This window comes from Manis javanica, chromosome 5 (genome assembly GCF_040802235.1).
Source record: "Manis javanica isolate MJ-LG chromosome 5, MJ_LKY, whole genome shotgun sequence".
Lineage (NCBI taxonomy): Eukaryota > Metazoa > Chordata > Mammalia > Pholidota > Manidae > Manis > Manis javanica.
This window is the reverse complement of record NC_133160.1, coordinates 73842563-73861153: the sequence shown is the minus strand read 5'-3', so window position 1 is coordinate 73861153 and position 18591 is coordinate 73842563. Positions and strand designations below refer to the sequence as shown.

The following is an 18591-nucleotide window of genomic DNA, read 5'->3' as shown; positions in this document are numbered from 1 at the left end:
TGGAAGGTTGGAGGATTGATGTAGAGGCGTAAGTAAAAGGAAGAATCTAGAATATATTCCACTTCTTTTTCACAAGTGCTTCTTTGCTATCTTGAAGCCTGGGAGCTAAAACAAACTGACAAATTAAGGGATCTCAAGTGGACATTTAATCAGGGCTATATGGTGAATAGGAGGAGGGCTGGGTCTTCATGCTGACAAATAGAGGTCAGTAATAAGTAATTTTTGTTGATACTATTATCCCCATTTATATGAGGAAATACGGACTTGGTCAAGTTAAGGAAATTTCCCAACATTACATACCTATTAAGTGGCAGAGCTGGACTTCAGACCCATGTCATCTTACTCTAAGGCTATGTTTCCATACCATGAAATAATGACCTTTCATCTTTATAAATGGTTATCCCTGAGAAACTACCAACCAACTCTTACTATTTTACTCTTTGAAAATGACAGTCATGGACTGGAGGAATATAATAATGAAATCCAGAGTTGCAAAAAATGATTCCAAATAATACTAATTGCTTGGCATATTGTCTGGCACAGCTGTGTGGAGGAGGACATGTCTTTTTTCTGGTAACACCTATAGTTGGGTTTAGCTAGTGAGACTGATGTTCTGCTTCTGAGCTTTCATGTATGACTACCTTTTCAGGCTTATCTTCCATTTGAAGGAAAAACACTAAAAGACAAAATTATACTTTGGCTGTGACCAAATAAAGTATATTCTCTGTGAAGGATTTGTCGAGTGTAAAAAAATTATAAATACACATACATGCACTCCACCCCCTATCCCCCCACCCCAGCTCTTGAGCAGAATGTTATGAGTATCTAGTTTCTCAGCAGCGATGTGGTTAGCCCAGTACAGGCACGAGCTGTGTGTGGTCTGAATACTCAGTTTAAGTCCAATAAAGATATTTTCTCTACTGCTTTGATACCTACTTTAATTTGTAAATGAGATTCAGCCAATTTCAGTGTTTTGATGTGTGAAAGTTTCTTGTTGCCACTTTTGCTATGTTACTGCTCTTCTGCTCGTATTGGGCTCACACTACCGGTGCACCACTTTGCCCTGTAATTGTGCGGGAGCTATTTATTAATGCAGCATCATACGTGCTGCAGAGATGTGAACCTGTCATAAGTGCAGACAATGCTGCCACAAACGTGCTCTTGGTTCAGCAGAGTCCAAATCCGAAAACACTGCCCAGGGTAACCCTGTGCTTTGCAGATCGGCACCTGGTGGAATGCAGGACCCCACCCTGAAAATAAATCCTAGTGATTAAACAGATCCAAGGCTTTGAAGTCATTTTTGGCAATGTGTAACTCTGGGGGAAAAGTGTGTTCCCAGCCTGAGGCAGATAAACCACAAACCACTGAAACCCAAAGCAGTGGAGGGAAAATCTAGATGGGGAGAAGGCCTTGTATAGCTGACGAGAATCCTGGCTCCCGGCTTCTACTCCCGCTAGCCCATCTCTCCAGCCACTGCTCTCGCTCGCCCTGTTGCGCTCCTGTTTTTCCAGGGAGGTCAAACACCTCTCCTGTCCAAGTGCCCGCCTCTCCCTCAACCCTTGTAAACATCTGTACATATGGGGATGGACTAAGGCCAGGTGAGAGATTCTGGAAATACTGCAGTTTTACCCACACAATGTCATGTGTGAAGGTGAGTGCAAAAAGTGGTGAAACTATTCTGATGCAAAGTAGAGTTTGTACAATATATATTTAGTATTTAATTTGTTGTTCTTATTTTGGACTTATTCCCAATTAGGCAGAGAGTTTGAGGGAAAGAGCTTCAACTTTGTAGCAAAAATGACATTGTCTTGAGTGCTGGCCTATGACCAGTGACTCCTTGAGCAAGTTTCTTAACCTCTCTGTGCCTTTGGTGACTCATTTGGGCAGGTTGGAAGCATCCTGGTGAGACAAGGAATGAGACAGTGCCCACCGCAGAGCTCTTCACTTACTGGAGGTTCAGAAAAATGTCCATCCCTCCCCTTTGGAGCTTTGCAAGGCCAGACAAATGAAGAATGGAAAGTTAAATAACAATAGAAAGTACTGAACGAACTCTTCCATGGGAAAGACAGCATGCTCTTTTCTGCTATGTAACCTTTGTGTGTCTGGCAGTTTTCAAAGGGCATATAAGGAGACTGCTCACAATGGCTTTGTGCTGCTCTATCTCAGGACTGAATCTCTGTATCCCAAGGGACAGAAAGGTCTAATAAAAAGGCAGAAGGTTCCTAGGGTTCTAGGTTTAAGACCTTTACTTCATTGCTTAAAAGCTAGGGCAGCAGAGAGTGCAGTGTTTGGCAGGGAAGGGGGATTTTTTGTGTGTGTGCAAAGGGATGAGAATAAACACGTATAAGGAATTATGCCCAGCATGCCCTTGTCTGGAAGGAACCCAGGCTCAGGCTGGCGCCCCTCCCACTGGATGTTCCCAGGGCAGGACAGCTACTGACCCCCCGAGGCTGGGTTTGTCCGAGCCCTTTCTGGGGACCATCCATCCTGCCTAAAAACACAGAGCTAACGGTCAGGACCTTGGCCTTCTCAGCCTAGTTCACCATTACTGAGACAGCCAGGAACTTGACACATGGACCATCACTTTCATACCTTCAGCAATTACAAATTTATGTTTAAGCACTTTTTGGAAATGGAGTTGAATTTTACACGCAGTGAAATACACTGATCTTAATGTACAATTTGATGAGTTTTGATAAATGTCTACACATCTGTGTAGCTTACACCTCAGTCAAGGTACATCACCCCAGTAAGTCCTCACAGCCATGGGCAACGCTGTTCTTCACTATAAGTTAATTCTGCTTTTCCTTGAAGAATCTACTTATTTTTGAGGCTGCGTTTTATCTACTTTTCCCCAAAACGATGGACATTTTTATATTGCAGAAGTGGTCCTTGGCTGGAAAAACATGTCACACAATTAATAATAGAGGTCAAGAAAAGCAGAACTTCCTGCAACCACTTTGGATCTGTCTGTTTCCTACAGTTAGAATTTTGAATTTGTTGCATTCCTTGATAAAAATATACATCAACAAAAGAAGCATATGTGGGATTTGAAGACAGTCTTGGATGTCCTGGGAAACCCTTGGTCTTCCTGATTCCTTAAAAAAAAAACAGTGCTTCCAAACCTGTATTTTATACCAGTGCCGGTTTCACTTTTCATGGGGGGAGCAGCAGAAAGAACAGAGGCTTTGGGCTCCGAGCTGGAGAGCACCTGGGTCTGCGCATTCTTGGACTACCTATCTAACCTCTCTGAGCATCAGCTGCCTCTGTGATAAAATAGGAATACTCCTGTCAGCCTGAGAGGGTCGCGCCAAAGGTTAAACGAATCAACAGATACAAAGTGCCTGTGATGTAGCCGGCCCTTCCTTCCTTCTTTAAAATGGCAAACATTTTAGCATTATGAACCTTTTTTTTTTTAATGGCTGGAAATAGAATTATTACCTCTGTTAGAGACACTGACCATTGATCATATGTTTCCGATGCTAGTTATCTTCAGGGCACTGCTGTTTGTATCTTACAACTTTATAGAAGCTTTTCTTCAACCTGGCTGCCTTTTCCTCGCCACCCAGGCTGTGAGTGTAAATGAAAAGCGCCCACTTGTACTTGTCTTGTCCCCTAACCTTGCATGATCCAGAAACAGTTGCAGCAGTGCTTGTGCATGAAGATGGATGAAATGGATCACAACGAGTTGTCAGTTTTACCAGTCATTTAATGAAACACTGAAATTTGTTTCTCAAGTCATTAACAAAAGCGAGCCCATCCAAAACAACAGCAGAAAGGTCAAAATTGGCACATGTACACATATGTACCACAAAGGAGATAGTCAATAAAAACTGAAAAGCTGTCTATTCTTTCTAGTAGTCGGGAAACTGCAAATTAAAGCAACAGTGAGACACAGTTTTGCATCCATCAGATTGACAAAGATTAGAAAGCCTGATAATACTCGGTGTAGTTAGGATGTGAGGTCAGTAAGGACCTTACACATTCCTGGTAAAGGCATAAATTTCTATAATTCCTCTGATGATTTCACCAAAGAAGTTCATGCACATGTATACAAGGAGACCGCTACAGAAATGTCCATCATAGAACTGTAATAGCAAGAAACTACAATCTAAAGATCCATCATTTGGGGACTGAATGATTATTATATTCCTATATTCTTTCTCAAGAATGTAATGATAGAGGTTGATTCTGGGAAGGGTGGTTGGGAGGGAGAAGAATGGAACTAAAGGAAAAGGTCCAACTTAATTTTATCTTAATTTTAAAGAAGAAAACATCACCAAACATTAATGCTTAGTAGTTCTTCATCAATGGTTCTCAAAATCCTTTGTCCCTGGAGCAGAAGCATTTGGCATCACCTGAGAACTCTTAGAAATACCCATTTTCAGGCACCAACCCGGATCTGTTGACTCTGAGACTCGGGATGAGCCCAGCAAGCTGCATTTAAACAAGCGCTGTGCTAGATGGTAACACCACTGTGCTAGGAGCAAAGATGTGGATGTTTACTCTCCTATTCTCTGTGACTTACTGTATTTTTTTAATTAAAAATTAAAACTAACAATCTCAAGCTTTTATTTCCCACTCTCCCAAAGTCCTTCTAGGCTGAAAGTTTCAACTCTATACCTAAAGGCTTATTAAGGCTCATAAACTTCTTCCTGCACATAAAATTCTCAGTTGTCAACAGATCGCTTAATATCAAGTATAAGGGCAGCGGGAAAAATGGGCAGATATAATTGATATTATTCAAATGTGAATTGTCCAGTAAATACATCAGTCTACAAGATATCTGATCCCCTTTGACACATCTCCCATTATTATTAACAACGAATACCTACCAGGCCATGAGTGCCTTCAGAACCATGTACTGTACCGATGCTACCATAAGGTGTAAGATATAATCATGTCCTTGGAAAAGCAATCTAACTGGAGAACCAGGATGAGAGTAGAGAAAATGAGGATAAAATGAGAATACTGATTGTCAAATGTATGGTATACAAAACAGGCACACAGAATTTCAGAGGGGTTTGAAGGGATGCTTTCTGGAGACTCAGCCTCAGTAAAGGAAGTGGAAGGTAGGATTTCCGGGCCTGGTGTGAGCAGAGTTGTTGTAGCACTCTAATTCAAAGACCACATGAGTGATCTTAGTTCAAGTTGAAGGTGTGGATTTGTTTTCAATTTTTATCCTACGGACGGGTGAAATCATTAAAACATTTTGAATAATAGGGTAATTTGTACATGTAAAGCAGTATCCCAAGGAGATAAATTTGGCATTAATGTCAAAGAATGACTGAAGGCAAGAAAACACTTAGCAATGAGATGTCAGGGCTTTCAAGGCAAGTGAGCGTTTAGAAATTGAAACACAAGATACAATATGAGGAAAGAGAAAGGAACAGGAGAATGTGAGAATAATGGAATTTATTAGCTTTCTTATACTATTGTAAAAACTACCAGAAATTTAGTGGCTTAAATCAAGACAAACATATCATCTTACAGTTTGGATGTCAGAGTCCAAAGAGCTCTCACTGGGCTGAAATTAATGTATTGGCCGGGCTGTGTTCCTATGTGAAGTCTGGGGAAGAATCTGTTCTCGTGCCTTTTCCAGCGACTGCATGCTGCCCAGGCCCCTTGGCTTGTGGCCTTTCCCCATCCGCAGCGCCTGCAGCAGGGCATCTTCAGATCTCTGCCTTTGCCTCTGCTGCTCCCTGCTTTCCCTCCTAAGGCCTCTTAGGATCACACTGGGCCCACACTGGTGACATAGAATGGCCTCCCCGCCTCCAGGTCCTTGCCTTGGTCACATCGGCCAAGTCCCTTTGCTGTTTGAGGTAACATGTTCACAGGTTCCAGGGATTAAAATCAGGACATTTTGGGGTCCATTATTTTCCTGCTTGATGGAGAATGACCATCATGGGTGATTGCCTGGGATTTGGAAGAGAGGAGAAATGACTGGGATTAGTCCTGTCAGCCCTCCCACATGTAGTTTGCTTGTGTGACAAGCAGTTTGAGAAGAAGGAGTGGGATTCTCTTCCAAGCCTAACACTCTGCCTAGATGTCAGCTCCGTGAGGACATGGATTTGTATGTCTTATTCACTCATGTGCCTTCATTGCGTAGAACAGTGATGGATATACGATAAGCACCCAGTAATTATTTGTTGCTTCATGAATGGCTGAATCAAGGAAAAGTCTGAAAAGAGCATGATGGAGAATTCTGCCCTGGCCCCAGTATGCATTCAATTCTCATTTTCTTGGTGAAGTAGGGTTTTTGGCTGAGGTTATAGGTAGTGAGGAATCCTGTCACTATGTCAGAGGCCTTCCACAGGTGGGAGAGCTGGACAGCTAAGGTTTGTAAAGTCTGTTCCCCTTCTCCCGTGCCTTTAGCCTCCCTGCTGAGCACCCCCTAGAAATGGGCTTGGGGATGTTTATGGGGGTTGATATATGGCCTCAGTGTATGTCTGGGGCAGCTACCGATGGAGGAAGAAATTGCTCAGTGTGGCAAAGATCAATTGTCCCCACAATGACCAGCTGTCATGTTTCACACTGCTCACCCAGCCAGTCAAGTCTTCCCTTTGCTTCCTAAAAGAGCACTTGACCCTGTGAGGACGTAATATCCTTTATTCTTTGAAAAGTGCCAGTAAAACAGAAAACAGAGAAGATTCTTTGTGCTTAGACAAAAGCACAGATTACCAGTGGTTGAGTGGACAGGTAGCCATCAGGCAGGCAGAGTGATTGGACTTCTTGATAAGGAAGCTAACATTTTTAGGGGCTTTGCTTCTCAGATATGAGGTAGGTCTGACAAACACTTGCCATAAAAGCTACCTTTGAAAACTGATACTTAAAATCCTACGATTAACCATTACTGGGCTTGAAGAAAATGAATGAATTTTGTTTAAAGGAGCAACAGATGACAGAAGGAAATCAGTACAAGCAGTGCAGAGGGTGTCAGTTTTGTCAGAGAATCAAACTCATTTTGTCTTTTACTGTTTTATGTGACCTCAGACAAACGCTATGCCTTCTCTCCTATTTCTGTCTGTTGTTTCATCAGTGCTGTTTTTAAAGTGCCACTGTCTGGGGATGGATGCACATACCATATTCAATATATTTTCCTGGTATAATAGTCTCTTGAAAGTACTTGCCTGTGTTTTTTAATACCAGTTATATTTAATTAATCATCCCTTAAATCAACCTCTAATATCTGAATCTGTAAATTTATTAGTGAAAGAAATAATTAGTTACCAGAAAGGATAAAAAATTCATCATTGGAAGTTCTCATACCATGAGGTTGCCTAATGGTAACTCGTTCTAAACGTTAGGGGAAAAAAACACAGTAGAGACCTTGTGTTGAGGGGCTACAAAATAGGTTTTGAAGGCTATAAACGAAGACTTCTGCTTAGTTTTCCAGGCTGGACAGATGCAGAAGCATGTTCCCTGCCCCATTCTGCAAGAAAGTAGAAGATAAAATTTCACCAAAAGCAATTAAACAAATTACAAGTGAGCCCAAGAAAGGAAACACCCCAGGTGTCAGAAACGAAGAGGGGATCCCAAGAATAGGAACTGTGAGTGGCCAAGGGTTGCTATTCAGGATGATGAGATGAATGTCTGAGGGTGGCATCTGTGAGCCCAGGGGTGCGTCTGCTCTGCAGGTGGAGCTGGGGCTGGGGGAGTGAAAGGAAGCTGCCGTGGAAAGCTGAGATGAGCGAAGGCACAATCCATGAAACTGGGCCAAGCAAACTCCACCGGCAGCCAGGAGAAGCATCAGGAAGCTCGGCTTCTGCCTGCTGCTGTGCTAGGAAGAACCGTAGGAAGCGTGAGAGCATGAGCTGTGCTTCACGCAGGTGTGGAGCTCAAGGTTCACACCAGCAGGGCACAGCCAAGGTGAGCGGAAAGACGCTGTGCGTGGGCGCTTGACTCAGAACGTGAACTCCCGTGGAAAACAGTCACAGCTCAGGATGAGCTTGGCGTCAAAATTGAATACACTCAGGCAGATGAGGGACAACAGGCACTAGTATTTAAAGGAACAGAAGGCGGAGGAGGAATAGGCAGGTTTTAAAAAGGAATCAAATGGAAATTCTGGGGTGGCAAATATTATTGAACGACATGAACACTCGTATTGGCTGAAAACTCTGAATACTGGCTTACATTTAGCTTGGTTTCAGGGACATTGTTCTTTTAACCAGGGAACACTTTACCGGCCACAGTTAGAAAATGCTTACTTTGTACGTGTACCTGAGTGCAAAATATGCAGATTGAAACTGAGGCTGAAATTGGCATAGAGGTTTTAATATAGGGAGAGCTGTAGGGACCGTCCCCATGTGGACTGAAGGAGCCTGTATGAAGTGCTCTTCTTCTTAAATGAAGATGCTGCAGACCCGCTGGGAACAGGCCGTGCTTTGGTTCTGCTTTTCTAGTAGAGATGGATGCTCACTAATCCACCCGTTAAACATTTATCCCCTCCCTTTGCACCCCTCCTCTCCCCCCAAACCAGTTCACAGATTGCTGACCAGACTGAGGGTATCCGTAGCCTGCAGCTTTGGACACATGAGCTGACTGGCCACCATTCTCAAGGGACTCTAGTGGCCTATACTAACCCAGGATCACTTTACTAGTCTTCATTCCAGAAAATACATTGTGCAGCTGAGTCTTTTCTGTTCCTTTAGGACTTTGAAAGAAACTATCACCTTGCTATCAATTTGTGGTGATAACATTGTGGATTCAAATGTTAATATAGTGTTATTGCTGGCCATTTAATTAACAGGTGGCTTTTTGCCCCTTTTTATTTCTGAGCGAGCAGGAACTTTCTCTTTAATTTCTTGCTTAGTACATTGCCTCACACAACTCCAAGTACAAATAACACATCCATACACTTTTAATACCTTATCATTATCTGAGGTTTGTATGAGTCTCTGTATCTTTTTTAAACTCATCTTCCTTAAAATAAAGATTTCAAATGTCTTTCTTTTATAAAACCACTTATTAAAGACAAATGAAAACTCAAGTGCCATCACTGCAGAGACCTTTCTCTTGTACCCACATCAGGTGCCCCCTCTGGCTCAGCACCTTGTGGGTGTCTGAGTCACAGAACTGCTCACACCCTCCTATGTGCTGTGACTATCTGCTGTATGTCACCTGTTTGCAATTCCCAGCTCCTTCAGGGTCATCTTCCGCTCAGTTTTGACCGTTCCTCATACACAGTAGGCACCCCAGTATTTGTTGAGAGGATGAATGAACACTTAAAATAACCATGTTATTCTGGTACTACTGTACATTAGACCCCAGTGATCCTCAAGTGACTCCTGTCAGTTTTATTTAGGTGAACATGTCTAGCCACAATCCAGACATTCTGGCCATAGTTAAAAGCTTTTGTAAGCATTTCGTCATCAAGATTAGAGCGTCTAGAAATCTGTTAGTCATTTTCAAGAGCTAAAGAGTGCACAAAAATAAGGGAGAGTTGAATTAAGGACAGTGAAAAGGTGCAGGATAATGGGATAATTCTGCTTGTAAAATTAGTATCCATTTATTCATTATGGGGTGAGGAGGGAAGGTGTTGAGAAGACCTGAAAACTACATCAGATGAGGGTGTATCTCCCTCCCTTGTGCTATCCTAGAGGGGAATTTTATATCCTTTTCTTAAGTTAAGGATCTAGAGTGAGCTGAGAAAACAAGGATGAGCCATCCACAGAAAACTAAGGACTTTATATTCAAAACATGTAACAATTTAGGGGAATTATCCCTTATTCCACTGATACCAAATTGCAGAAGGAAGGAGGGAGGAGAATTAATAAATGGTCAAAAGGAAGCAAAAGTGAGTTGAAGGTCTTTATAAGAATAAGGCAGTGCCTCAGACTGCATTTGGAACTAAGGCGGGAAGTAAACATACTTTGAAGCAGAAAGATGAGAAGGTTCTTAAAGCCTGGCTCACTCTTTTGTGGAAACTTACAGTATATTCCCAGATATATTAGCTCAGTCTTCTTAAGATACAGTTTATCTTTCAAACACTTTCTGATCCATTTGAAATAAGCCTCAGCCTTTTCATTCCTGTTCTTATTTTTCAATAAAACCTCCTCCCCCCAAAATAAGTCTGTTGAGGGTAAAATGACTTCCAAGGTAAGGAGTTTCAGGAATCGCCTAGCCCCCAACATTAGAGATTATTTTCACCTTAATGGTCCTTCTGCATTTTAGCTTCTGTGATTGGTCGCTGGATCCTCTTTCATTTTCAGTAAATAATTAATTAATGGACTTGAAGTATTATATGTATAACTGTTGTAAAATGTTCATTTAATCATATATTTTACTTAAAATGTGATAGAAATTTAGTGTTTACTTTTTTATTCAAAAACTATGAAAAATACCTCAAATGCGGTTGCCAATAATTTCTCTCAGAGTACAGGGTGAAAGAAATCCTAGAATTAAATGTATTCAGGACCTGAAAAGTTAAAAACATTTGAACTCTTGATAGGAAAGAAGAATGTAGTAAGTACAAATATAGAACTAGTTCAAATGCTAAGGGATTTTGTTTTCATTTTGTATCTTATTGTTATTTTAAAGCACATAGAGAAATTCTAAAGTAAGCACCCTTTGGTGGATTTATACCAGTAATTTCAGTCAGTGAGACGACCCCTTTTCTCTCCTTACACCAGGTCGTTGGCGTAGCCCAGGCCATCAACAAGAAATCGGGAAATGGTGGGACATTCACTGAAAAAGATGAAAAGGTACTGAACCTTGTTTCTGGTGTGATGTCAACAGAGGGATACTTTGTCTTCAGAATGTAAATGCTTCCAGAGTCAGCTGCTGCTGAAAATTGTTGAGCACAAAAATATCATGGGTTAAAATGATCTGAAATGTTCGCAGGTGCCGCTTTCCTGTGCCGAGTACAGAGCCAACCTGACCTTAGAGAACCCAGATGTTCAGTCAGCCAGGCCCCCCACCCTCTCCTCCCTGGGCACCAAACCCCCCCAGAGCTGTGTGCGTGTGGCGCCATCCGGAGGTGACATGGCAGTTTAACTATGTCATTTGCCTTTCATCACTGCTGTAAAGAGATTCAGACTTGAACAAAAACCCCTGAAGCACAGCTCCCAGTTCAGCACTCCAGGTCAGCTAAAAATTAGAATTGCCTCCTGGGGAAGCAAATTTCAGAATGTTTTATTAGCTTTGGACCCGGACGGTGGGGCGCCAAGGTGTGAGTTCAGGCTGGATGATGTGAATTTAGCTTCAGAAAGAGCGGCAGTCAGCTGTATTTTATTACTCTTCACATCCAACTCTGAAGGGATACATTCCATGCAGCACATTGACATGCTTTCCATTTAAGGACAGAAACCCTTAACCTGTTTATAACTTCATTCTGTCAGTACGTTTTATTATTTCTCTTCTTGAATATGTATATCATGGAACCTACTGAATTTTTCCTATTCAAGCCCATTACTATTTACGTCACTCTTCTGAAAATTAGGAACTTTTGGAAGACATTTGAAACAGATGGAGTTATTTTTGTGTCCGTGGTGTAGGCCGTATGGGCACTTGTGTTGGTCCCCATGTCTTAATTGCTTCAGAACAAAGCAAATACCTTTTTAAATCACTGGAATAAACATTTATTATTGGCACTATTATAGTCTTCTATTCTCTTAATGACACCTAAGAATATTTGGTTGGGAACATGGTTCTAGATTGGATTTATATTCCTTTATTTATTTACAGTCCATTAGTGTAAACTCCTCTTGAAAGATTTGCATTCTTAGACTGTGCATCTCTTGGCAAAATAAATCCATGATTGGGAATAAAGTATGCCATGTAGAGATTTATTTTAATAATTAATATATTGTGAGCACATCACCTTAGTAGAAATATAATGAAGATGATTGATCCGTGTTTACGAGAACATATTTAAACTAATATTTGCAACTCTATGTCGGACTGTTATTGCCAAATTATCTTAACAAGTATGTGAGCCTTCATTTGCCTGGTAATGAGTTACAAGCTATTTATATAGTCTCAGCACAGATCGAAGAGTTAATATTATTCAGAGACTACACCACCTTTTACATACAGGGAATTTCAGTTTCAAGTATTAGTTTCAAGGAGATCTGTGTCTTAGTCCTTCCCCTCCTTCTCCTTGTTAATTTGTCACTAGTGTAAGACTTTAGGAGACTGTGTTAACACTGATCATCTATCAGTTGTGCCATTTAGGTACTTGCTTTGCATTTGTTCCTAATTTTATGCAGAATAAACATCTGTGCTTTTGGCTTTCTAATACTTATTTTAACTGCAAATATTTTTGGGTGTATTTTGTGTTTCAGGTAATAAAATAAGACAGCTTAACAGACAATTCTTATTTGGCTGTTGTCTTACCTGTTTTCTAGGACTTTGCTGCTTATTTAGCATTCTGTGGTATTGTTCTTCATAATGCTCAACTCTATGAGACTTCACTGCTGGAGAACAAGAGAAATCAGGCAAGTTTGCTTCCTGAAGAGAGTATAGCAATTCTTTTTTCTTAATTGTTAAATTTTTTTCCAAGTATCATGTGTATTTGATTAAATCTAAATAGTACAGATTGAGTCTCTAAATAGTTTAGCTGTTTCTTCTAATAGTTATTTCCTATTTTCCATGCACTGTTGCTTTATCCTCGTTAGACAATATTCATTAACTTAACAGATGGGGATTTATTGGACTTATACCATCCTTTAACCAGCCATTGCCCTTATCCTACCAGTATCATAACACAGTATTAAGTTACTGGATGAGTTGCATTTGTAATATTCAGTAAGGCTTTAGTTCTTGCTCTGTTAACAATAGAGACATCATCTCTTGATTCCACACTTTATAAAATGAGCATCTTTGCATGCCTCATCTGTCCTCCAAATACCACTCCTTTACCTCTGCTTTGCCCATCTGGACCTCTTCTTTTATATTGTCCACATTGATAATCTACAACCATGATTAACTCTTCTTAAGCTTTATCTGGTTTAGTTCTAAATTTGCAATTTAAAGTGTTTATAACTACCACGACTATGCAAATGTTCACGTTACCTTTATTATATAACTTCTAGTTTTTCTTGATATTTCTGAATCCCTTTTTTTCCCCTTGAATTGTTTGCTCTACTATAGCCTCACGTTGTTGGTTCTTTCCCCCAAACTGTCCTCAGTTAGGCATTCTCTTGAGTTCTTTTTCTTGGGTATCATCAAGTTGAGGTTCTCTCTCTTTCCTCCTCAGGGCTAAACAATTTCTGCCCTGTGTGCTGCGCAGGCACCGCCCCTTAGCCGGCTTTCCCTCGCTGCTTTCGGCGCCCACTAGGTTTTCCCTGGGTTGTGTGGCTCCCTCCTTCCTAGCTTACTCCCTTGTTTGATGCAGCACATACTCAGTTAACTACTTGAGAAAGGGGACTGGTCAGGTAAGCCTTCTGAGTTCTTGCATGTATAAAAATATCCATTACACCATCATACAGTTTTTCAGAATTTAAGGTGGTGCTTTGTCTTCTAAATAACATCCATGTTGTTCTGATTCTTGGGACTTTGTAAGATTTTTTGTTGTTTTATTTTTGGTCTATAAGCTTTTTAGATTATTTCTTAATCTTTACTTTTGTAACTTAATTTCACAATAAGACTTTATTTCATTCTTCATTCTGGTACCTGGGTATCCTCCCAACTGTTCTCCCTGCTCTATTCTTACCACCTATTAATTCAGTTCCCGTTTTTGCAAATACAACTGTGATATTATCACTTCCTCCTGCAATCCACTACAGTCCAGGCTGCTTCAAAAGACATACAGGACTTTGGGGTTCTTTCTCTGCTTAACTCTGCAACCTCATCTCCCAAATTCTCCTTTTTATACTCTATATTCTCATAAAACTTGGTCGGAACTTACAGCATGCTACTTTCTTTCAATTCAGCTCTTTTTGACTGAAATATTTTCCTTCCCCACTTGACCTGAATAATTCCTACTCATCTTTCAGGCCTCAGCTTGGATAGTATTTTTATCTGCACTAAATTTTCTGTAATGCCCTTTCACTTCCATCATCACACAAATACTTTGTGAGGTTAGTAGAAATTCTGTGGAATTCAAAAGAAAGAGAAATAACCAGGAAAAACACAAAAGGAACTCTTAAGAGAACTTTGTTTACATTGGACAGTATGTACTGAGCTCTGTGAAAATGTTGATAAATGTTCATCTCAGAAGTTTAAAACAACAGTGTGTTTTATTTATCATATACAGTTCGAAATGCTTTATAAATGTTAACTTATTTAGTCCTCCCAAGAGTCCCTAAGATTCTGGTACTACTATTATCCCCATTTTCAAGAAACTTTCCTTAGATCACAAAGCTAAAGGAAAGAAAGTCAAGATTAAAAACTGATGATGGTGGTGGCTTTCCGAGTCTGATTGTAACCACTGTAATCACTGTGTCAACAGTCAGTAGGAAGGTTCTGTTAGTAAGCAGAGTACGTATTTAGTACTTGAATACAAACCTGGTTTAACTGATAAGGTTATATATAAATCGCTTTAACCCATATAAATCATTGTATTGCTTTAATAATTATAAACAAGTACTAAGTATTGAGTTGTGTTTTTTTTGGCAGGTGCTGCTTGACCTTGCTAGCTTAATTTTTGAAGAACAGCAATCATTAGAAGTAATTCTAAAGAAAATAGCTGCCACTATTATCTCTTTCATGCAGGTGCAGAAATGCACCATTTTTATAGTGGATGACGACTGCTCCGTGAGTACCGCGTATGACTCCTGTATTTTTAGAAAGACAGAAACTTTCATTCCTTATAGCACTGTGTAAACCTCATGTTAGCCCCCGAACTCTCTTTCAAACCCAACTGCGTATGGTTGTTATGTAAAGTCTGTCAGTGTGAGCTGATTGAAAAGGGGCAAGAAGCCAGGTTGGAGGATGGCTTCAATGTGCCCTTTCACTTTTGTGCCCCTCCACTGATAGGAATGGGTTGGGGATAAATGAGGATAAATTTTCATTTAGAAACCAAAAGGCTTGGCCCAATAGAGGCAGTGTTATTAAAGGTGCTCATTAGTCCCAAATCCTTTACCAACAGTAGAGATATTAAACCATTCCAACTGGTAGACTTCAGTCCATCGATGTGTAATGAAAAGAAACAGATGTATGTGGAAAGACGGAGCGTTCTTGTAGAGTTCCAGAGTTCCGGGTACCCGAGACAAGCCAGCTGAGTTTGCTCGGCACCTCCAACTGAAGGCAGTTCTCCTTTATGCAGTTTCTCTCCCTTCTCAATGTGAACCATTGCTTCTGAGGTCTTTCTTTTTGAGGTAGCTGTTTATTTTCTTCTTCCTTTAGACCCTACAAATAGGTTCTTCATTGGTGAGTTAGGGAAGAGAATGTATAGGTCATTCTTTTGTATAGGTCAACCGTAATTGATATATAATATCTGAATTGATGTTTTTTGGAAGGGTAGAATGAAAATGATATTTAAGACCTAACATTAAAATTCTTTAATTGCTTTAGATAGTAAGACTGTGGAGATGACATTATCTAAGTCATTTGTGTGTGTATAGTTCTCATTAATAGGATATCAAATAAGAATTCAGTATTCTCATAGATACTATATCATATTTCAATCAGTTATAAAATCCTTAATACAGAGATGATTACCAGGTAGTAGGTATCCTTTTGAAGTTCAGTTCAGGTCAGAACTCATTAATGCAGTATGTCATTTTATCATTTTTGCTCTGTGACCTGCTCTTTAGCATTTGAAAGTTAAACATAAGGCACTCTTTTAGACAACTTAAATATTTATCACTTTAATTAACATCAGCTCATGCTCCTACCAGTTATCATCTATCATGGCAGCAACTGACCTGATCAGTAGTGCTTTTGAAGTATAGCTCAGTCCTATGGCCTGTTAATATATTTTGCTCACTTTTTAACAACTTAATTTGTTGGGTGTAGGAATTAAGTGTTTTAATGTTCATTTATATAATAATGATTTTTGATTAAAAATATTTCAACATGAGCAAAAATTCAAATGTACACAAGAAAAATATGTACTCAGTTCTTGTATTCCCAAATTGATGTCAACAAAAGTACTTCTCTATTTTGCTAAAATTTTCACAATTTTTTTAATGATCTCATATTACTGAATTATGTCTTTTAAAAAAGATCTAACAGCCGCAATCAATGTATGCATCAAAGTTGAGGATTTTGAAGAAATATGGAGAAAATTTAAAGCTAAGAGAGTCATTAACACCTGGTAGAAAAACAAAAACAAGTAGTATTCAAATCAGCGTTTTTGCAAGTGAATATCAGAAACAATAGGATCATGGCTTTTAGTAATGGGAAGCAGATTTGAGGAAGAATGAAGTACTTGTAACAGTTTAGTCTGAGAATAAGTTAAAAAATATCAAAAGTATTGGTGTCTTTAGTCAGTTCCACAGAGTTGTATGTCTATATCTAGAAATATTTCATTACATTGTCTAACTTATTTCTCCTTCTGTGGTGTTGCTCTGTTTTCAGGATTCTTTTTCTAGTGTGTTTCACATGGAGTGTGAGGAATTGGAAAAATCATCAGACACTCTAACAAGGTAACATAACTTACTATTTGCCTTTATCACATTTGCATATAATCCTGGCTAAATAGCTATTTCATGACCTGTTTAATTTAAGACATAGAATCTACAAGCTGGTTTTTCCCCCCAACACATAGATGGATTTGTGAAAACACTTCACTAATGGATGTTAAAATTCCAAGGGTTTTTTTCACCACAGTTGATGTACAGGAAAATTCTTTCATATGGCAAGTGCTACCACAATTAGTAGACCTAGATACAGTATTTTGTGTGCACTGGCTTATTTAAGATAAACAGTACTAAATTTCAAATAATTTTTCATGGCGTATTGGACCCTCACTGGAAATTTGATAGGTTTTTCAAAACATTTTTGGGAGTCTTTTCTGATTTGGAATCAGTCATGGAGATTTAGTACCAGAAGGAAGCCTGTGATCCTGATCACACCAATACATGCATTCAGTAGCTAGAATCATTTGTAATTCATCTCTTCTTCATGTTTTTTGTATTTTTAAAATTTGTGTTCTTTTGCAGTTGTCACTCACAACCAATAGAAAGTATACATGTGGTTGAGGTTAGAGGTGTTATTATCCCAAGTTTATATGTGCTTTCTGAGGAATTTTGAAAAGAATTTATAGTAAACTACTGATGTTCTTTCACATATTTCCTGCTTCACTTTCAGCAAAAACTGGTGGTGTTTTCTTAATTTATAAGATATTCTAAGAAATACATCTGACAGGATAAAGTATCAGGAATTCTTGGGCATAATGCTGTTTATCACATTACTCAATATTCATTTGTTTCGTACTTCTAATTATAGACATTGTATCTAAAAGTTTCATATGAGGTTGGAAATAGAACATTATCTTAACTTTGCTTTTTTACTATTAAAGTTCCAGATTTGTTTCTCTATAGCTCACCTGCCAGAGAGTTAGTTCATGTAGTAAATGATGTCACAATTAGTACCATCCTCAGTAACCAAGGTCCTTGGTGGTAGTGCTTTAAAAATAACCTCTGTGTAAATCTAAACTCCAGAACATTCTATAAGATAACTGGCCTAGTTTCTTCAAAAAGTCAGTGTCATCTAGTAAAGTGGAGAGAGGGACTGTCCTCACACATAACAGCCAAATGCAATACATGAATCTTGATTAGATCCTGATTAAAATTGAAACAGCTATCAAGGACTTATTTAGGACAATTGGACATTTAAATATGGAGTGAATATTAGATGTTGATGGGGAATTACTCTTTTCTTTGGAATTAGGAAGATATTGTGGTTAGTAGGAGAATGTTCCTATTTTTAGGAGATTCAGGCTCCTGTATTTAAGGATGAAGTGCTGTGATGTTTGTACCTTAGTTTAAAATGGTTCAGCCAAAGGTAAATAAAAAATATATCTAAATTTAATATATTTAAACAAATAAGGATATTCACACATACATATGTAGATAAAGCAAATGCATGCAAGATATTAAAAATGCTTAAATCTAGAAGTAGGATATTCACTTTACTTTTCAACTTCCAAATTTTGTGTACATTTCCTTCAACTTTTTTGAAAATGTTCATCATAAAATATTGAATGAAAATGTTTGTAATAAAAAGTTGGAAACAAAATAAAATGACAATCTTCTCTGTAGAGCATATAAAGTAGAATTGCCTGAGTTTGAAGCTGCAAGAAGAAAAGACTTCAATGCACAGCCTGGTTTTATTCTGACCCTCTTAAGACTGACCCCAGGGATCAGTAGAAGTGTGCAGAAGCAGTCTCCTGCCCTCTATATGGGCTCTTTTCTTCCTTCTTCCTCTTTTCTCACCCTGCCTCTTGTGTCTTCCCCCACGAAAATGGAGGAACTGTTGACCACTGTGACTTCAGGTTGTTAGTTTGTTAAGTGATTGTATTTAAATCTAAACTCATTATTTCTAGACTAGTATTTTAACATGATATCATACAATGAAAGAGCTTTTAGCCTATTAAAATAATTTTAGGAATATGCACAGGGTTGTATGTAACTTTGGAGCAGAATGGGACTTCATTTGATATCTGGAACACAGACCTGACGTAGACCTTTACTGCTTCCTTGG

General features: G+C 39.2%; 1 protein-coding gene across 3 annotated transcripts in view; it reads left to right on the top strand.

Moving 5' to 3' along the window:
• Positions 1-18591, top strand: part of PDE5A (phosphodiesterase 5A) — a 134705-nt gene that overhangs the window by 43542 nt on the left and 72572 nt on the right. For all 3 annotated transcript variants that reach the window (XM_017673984.3, XM_017673983.3, XM_017673985.3), the window contains exons 4-7: positions 10632-10703; positions 12348-12437; positions 14560-14697; positions 16465-16532. In XM_017673984.3, coding sequence (XP_017529473.1) covers positions 10632-10703; positions 12348-12437; positions 14560-14697; positions 16465-16532 — 368 coding nt within the window. The remainder of the gene's footprint in view (positions 1-10631; positions 10704-12347; positions 12438-14559; positions 14698-16464; positions 16533-18591) is intronic.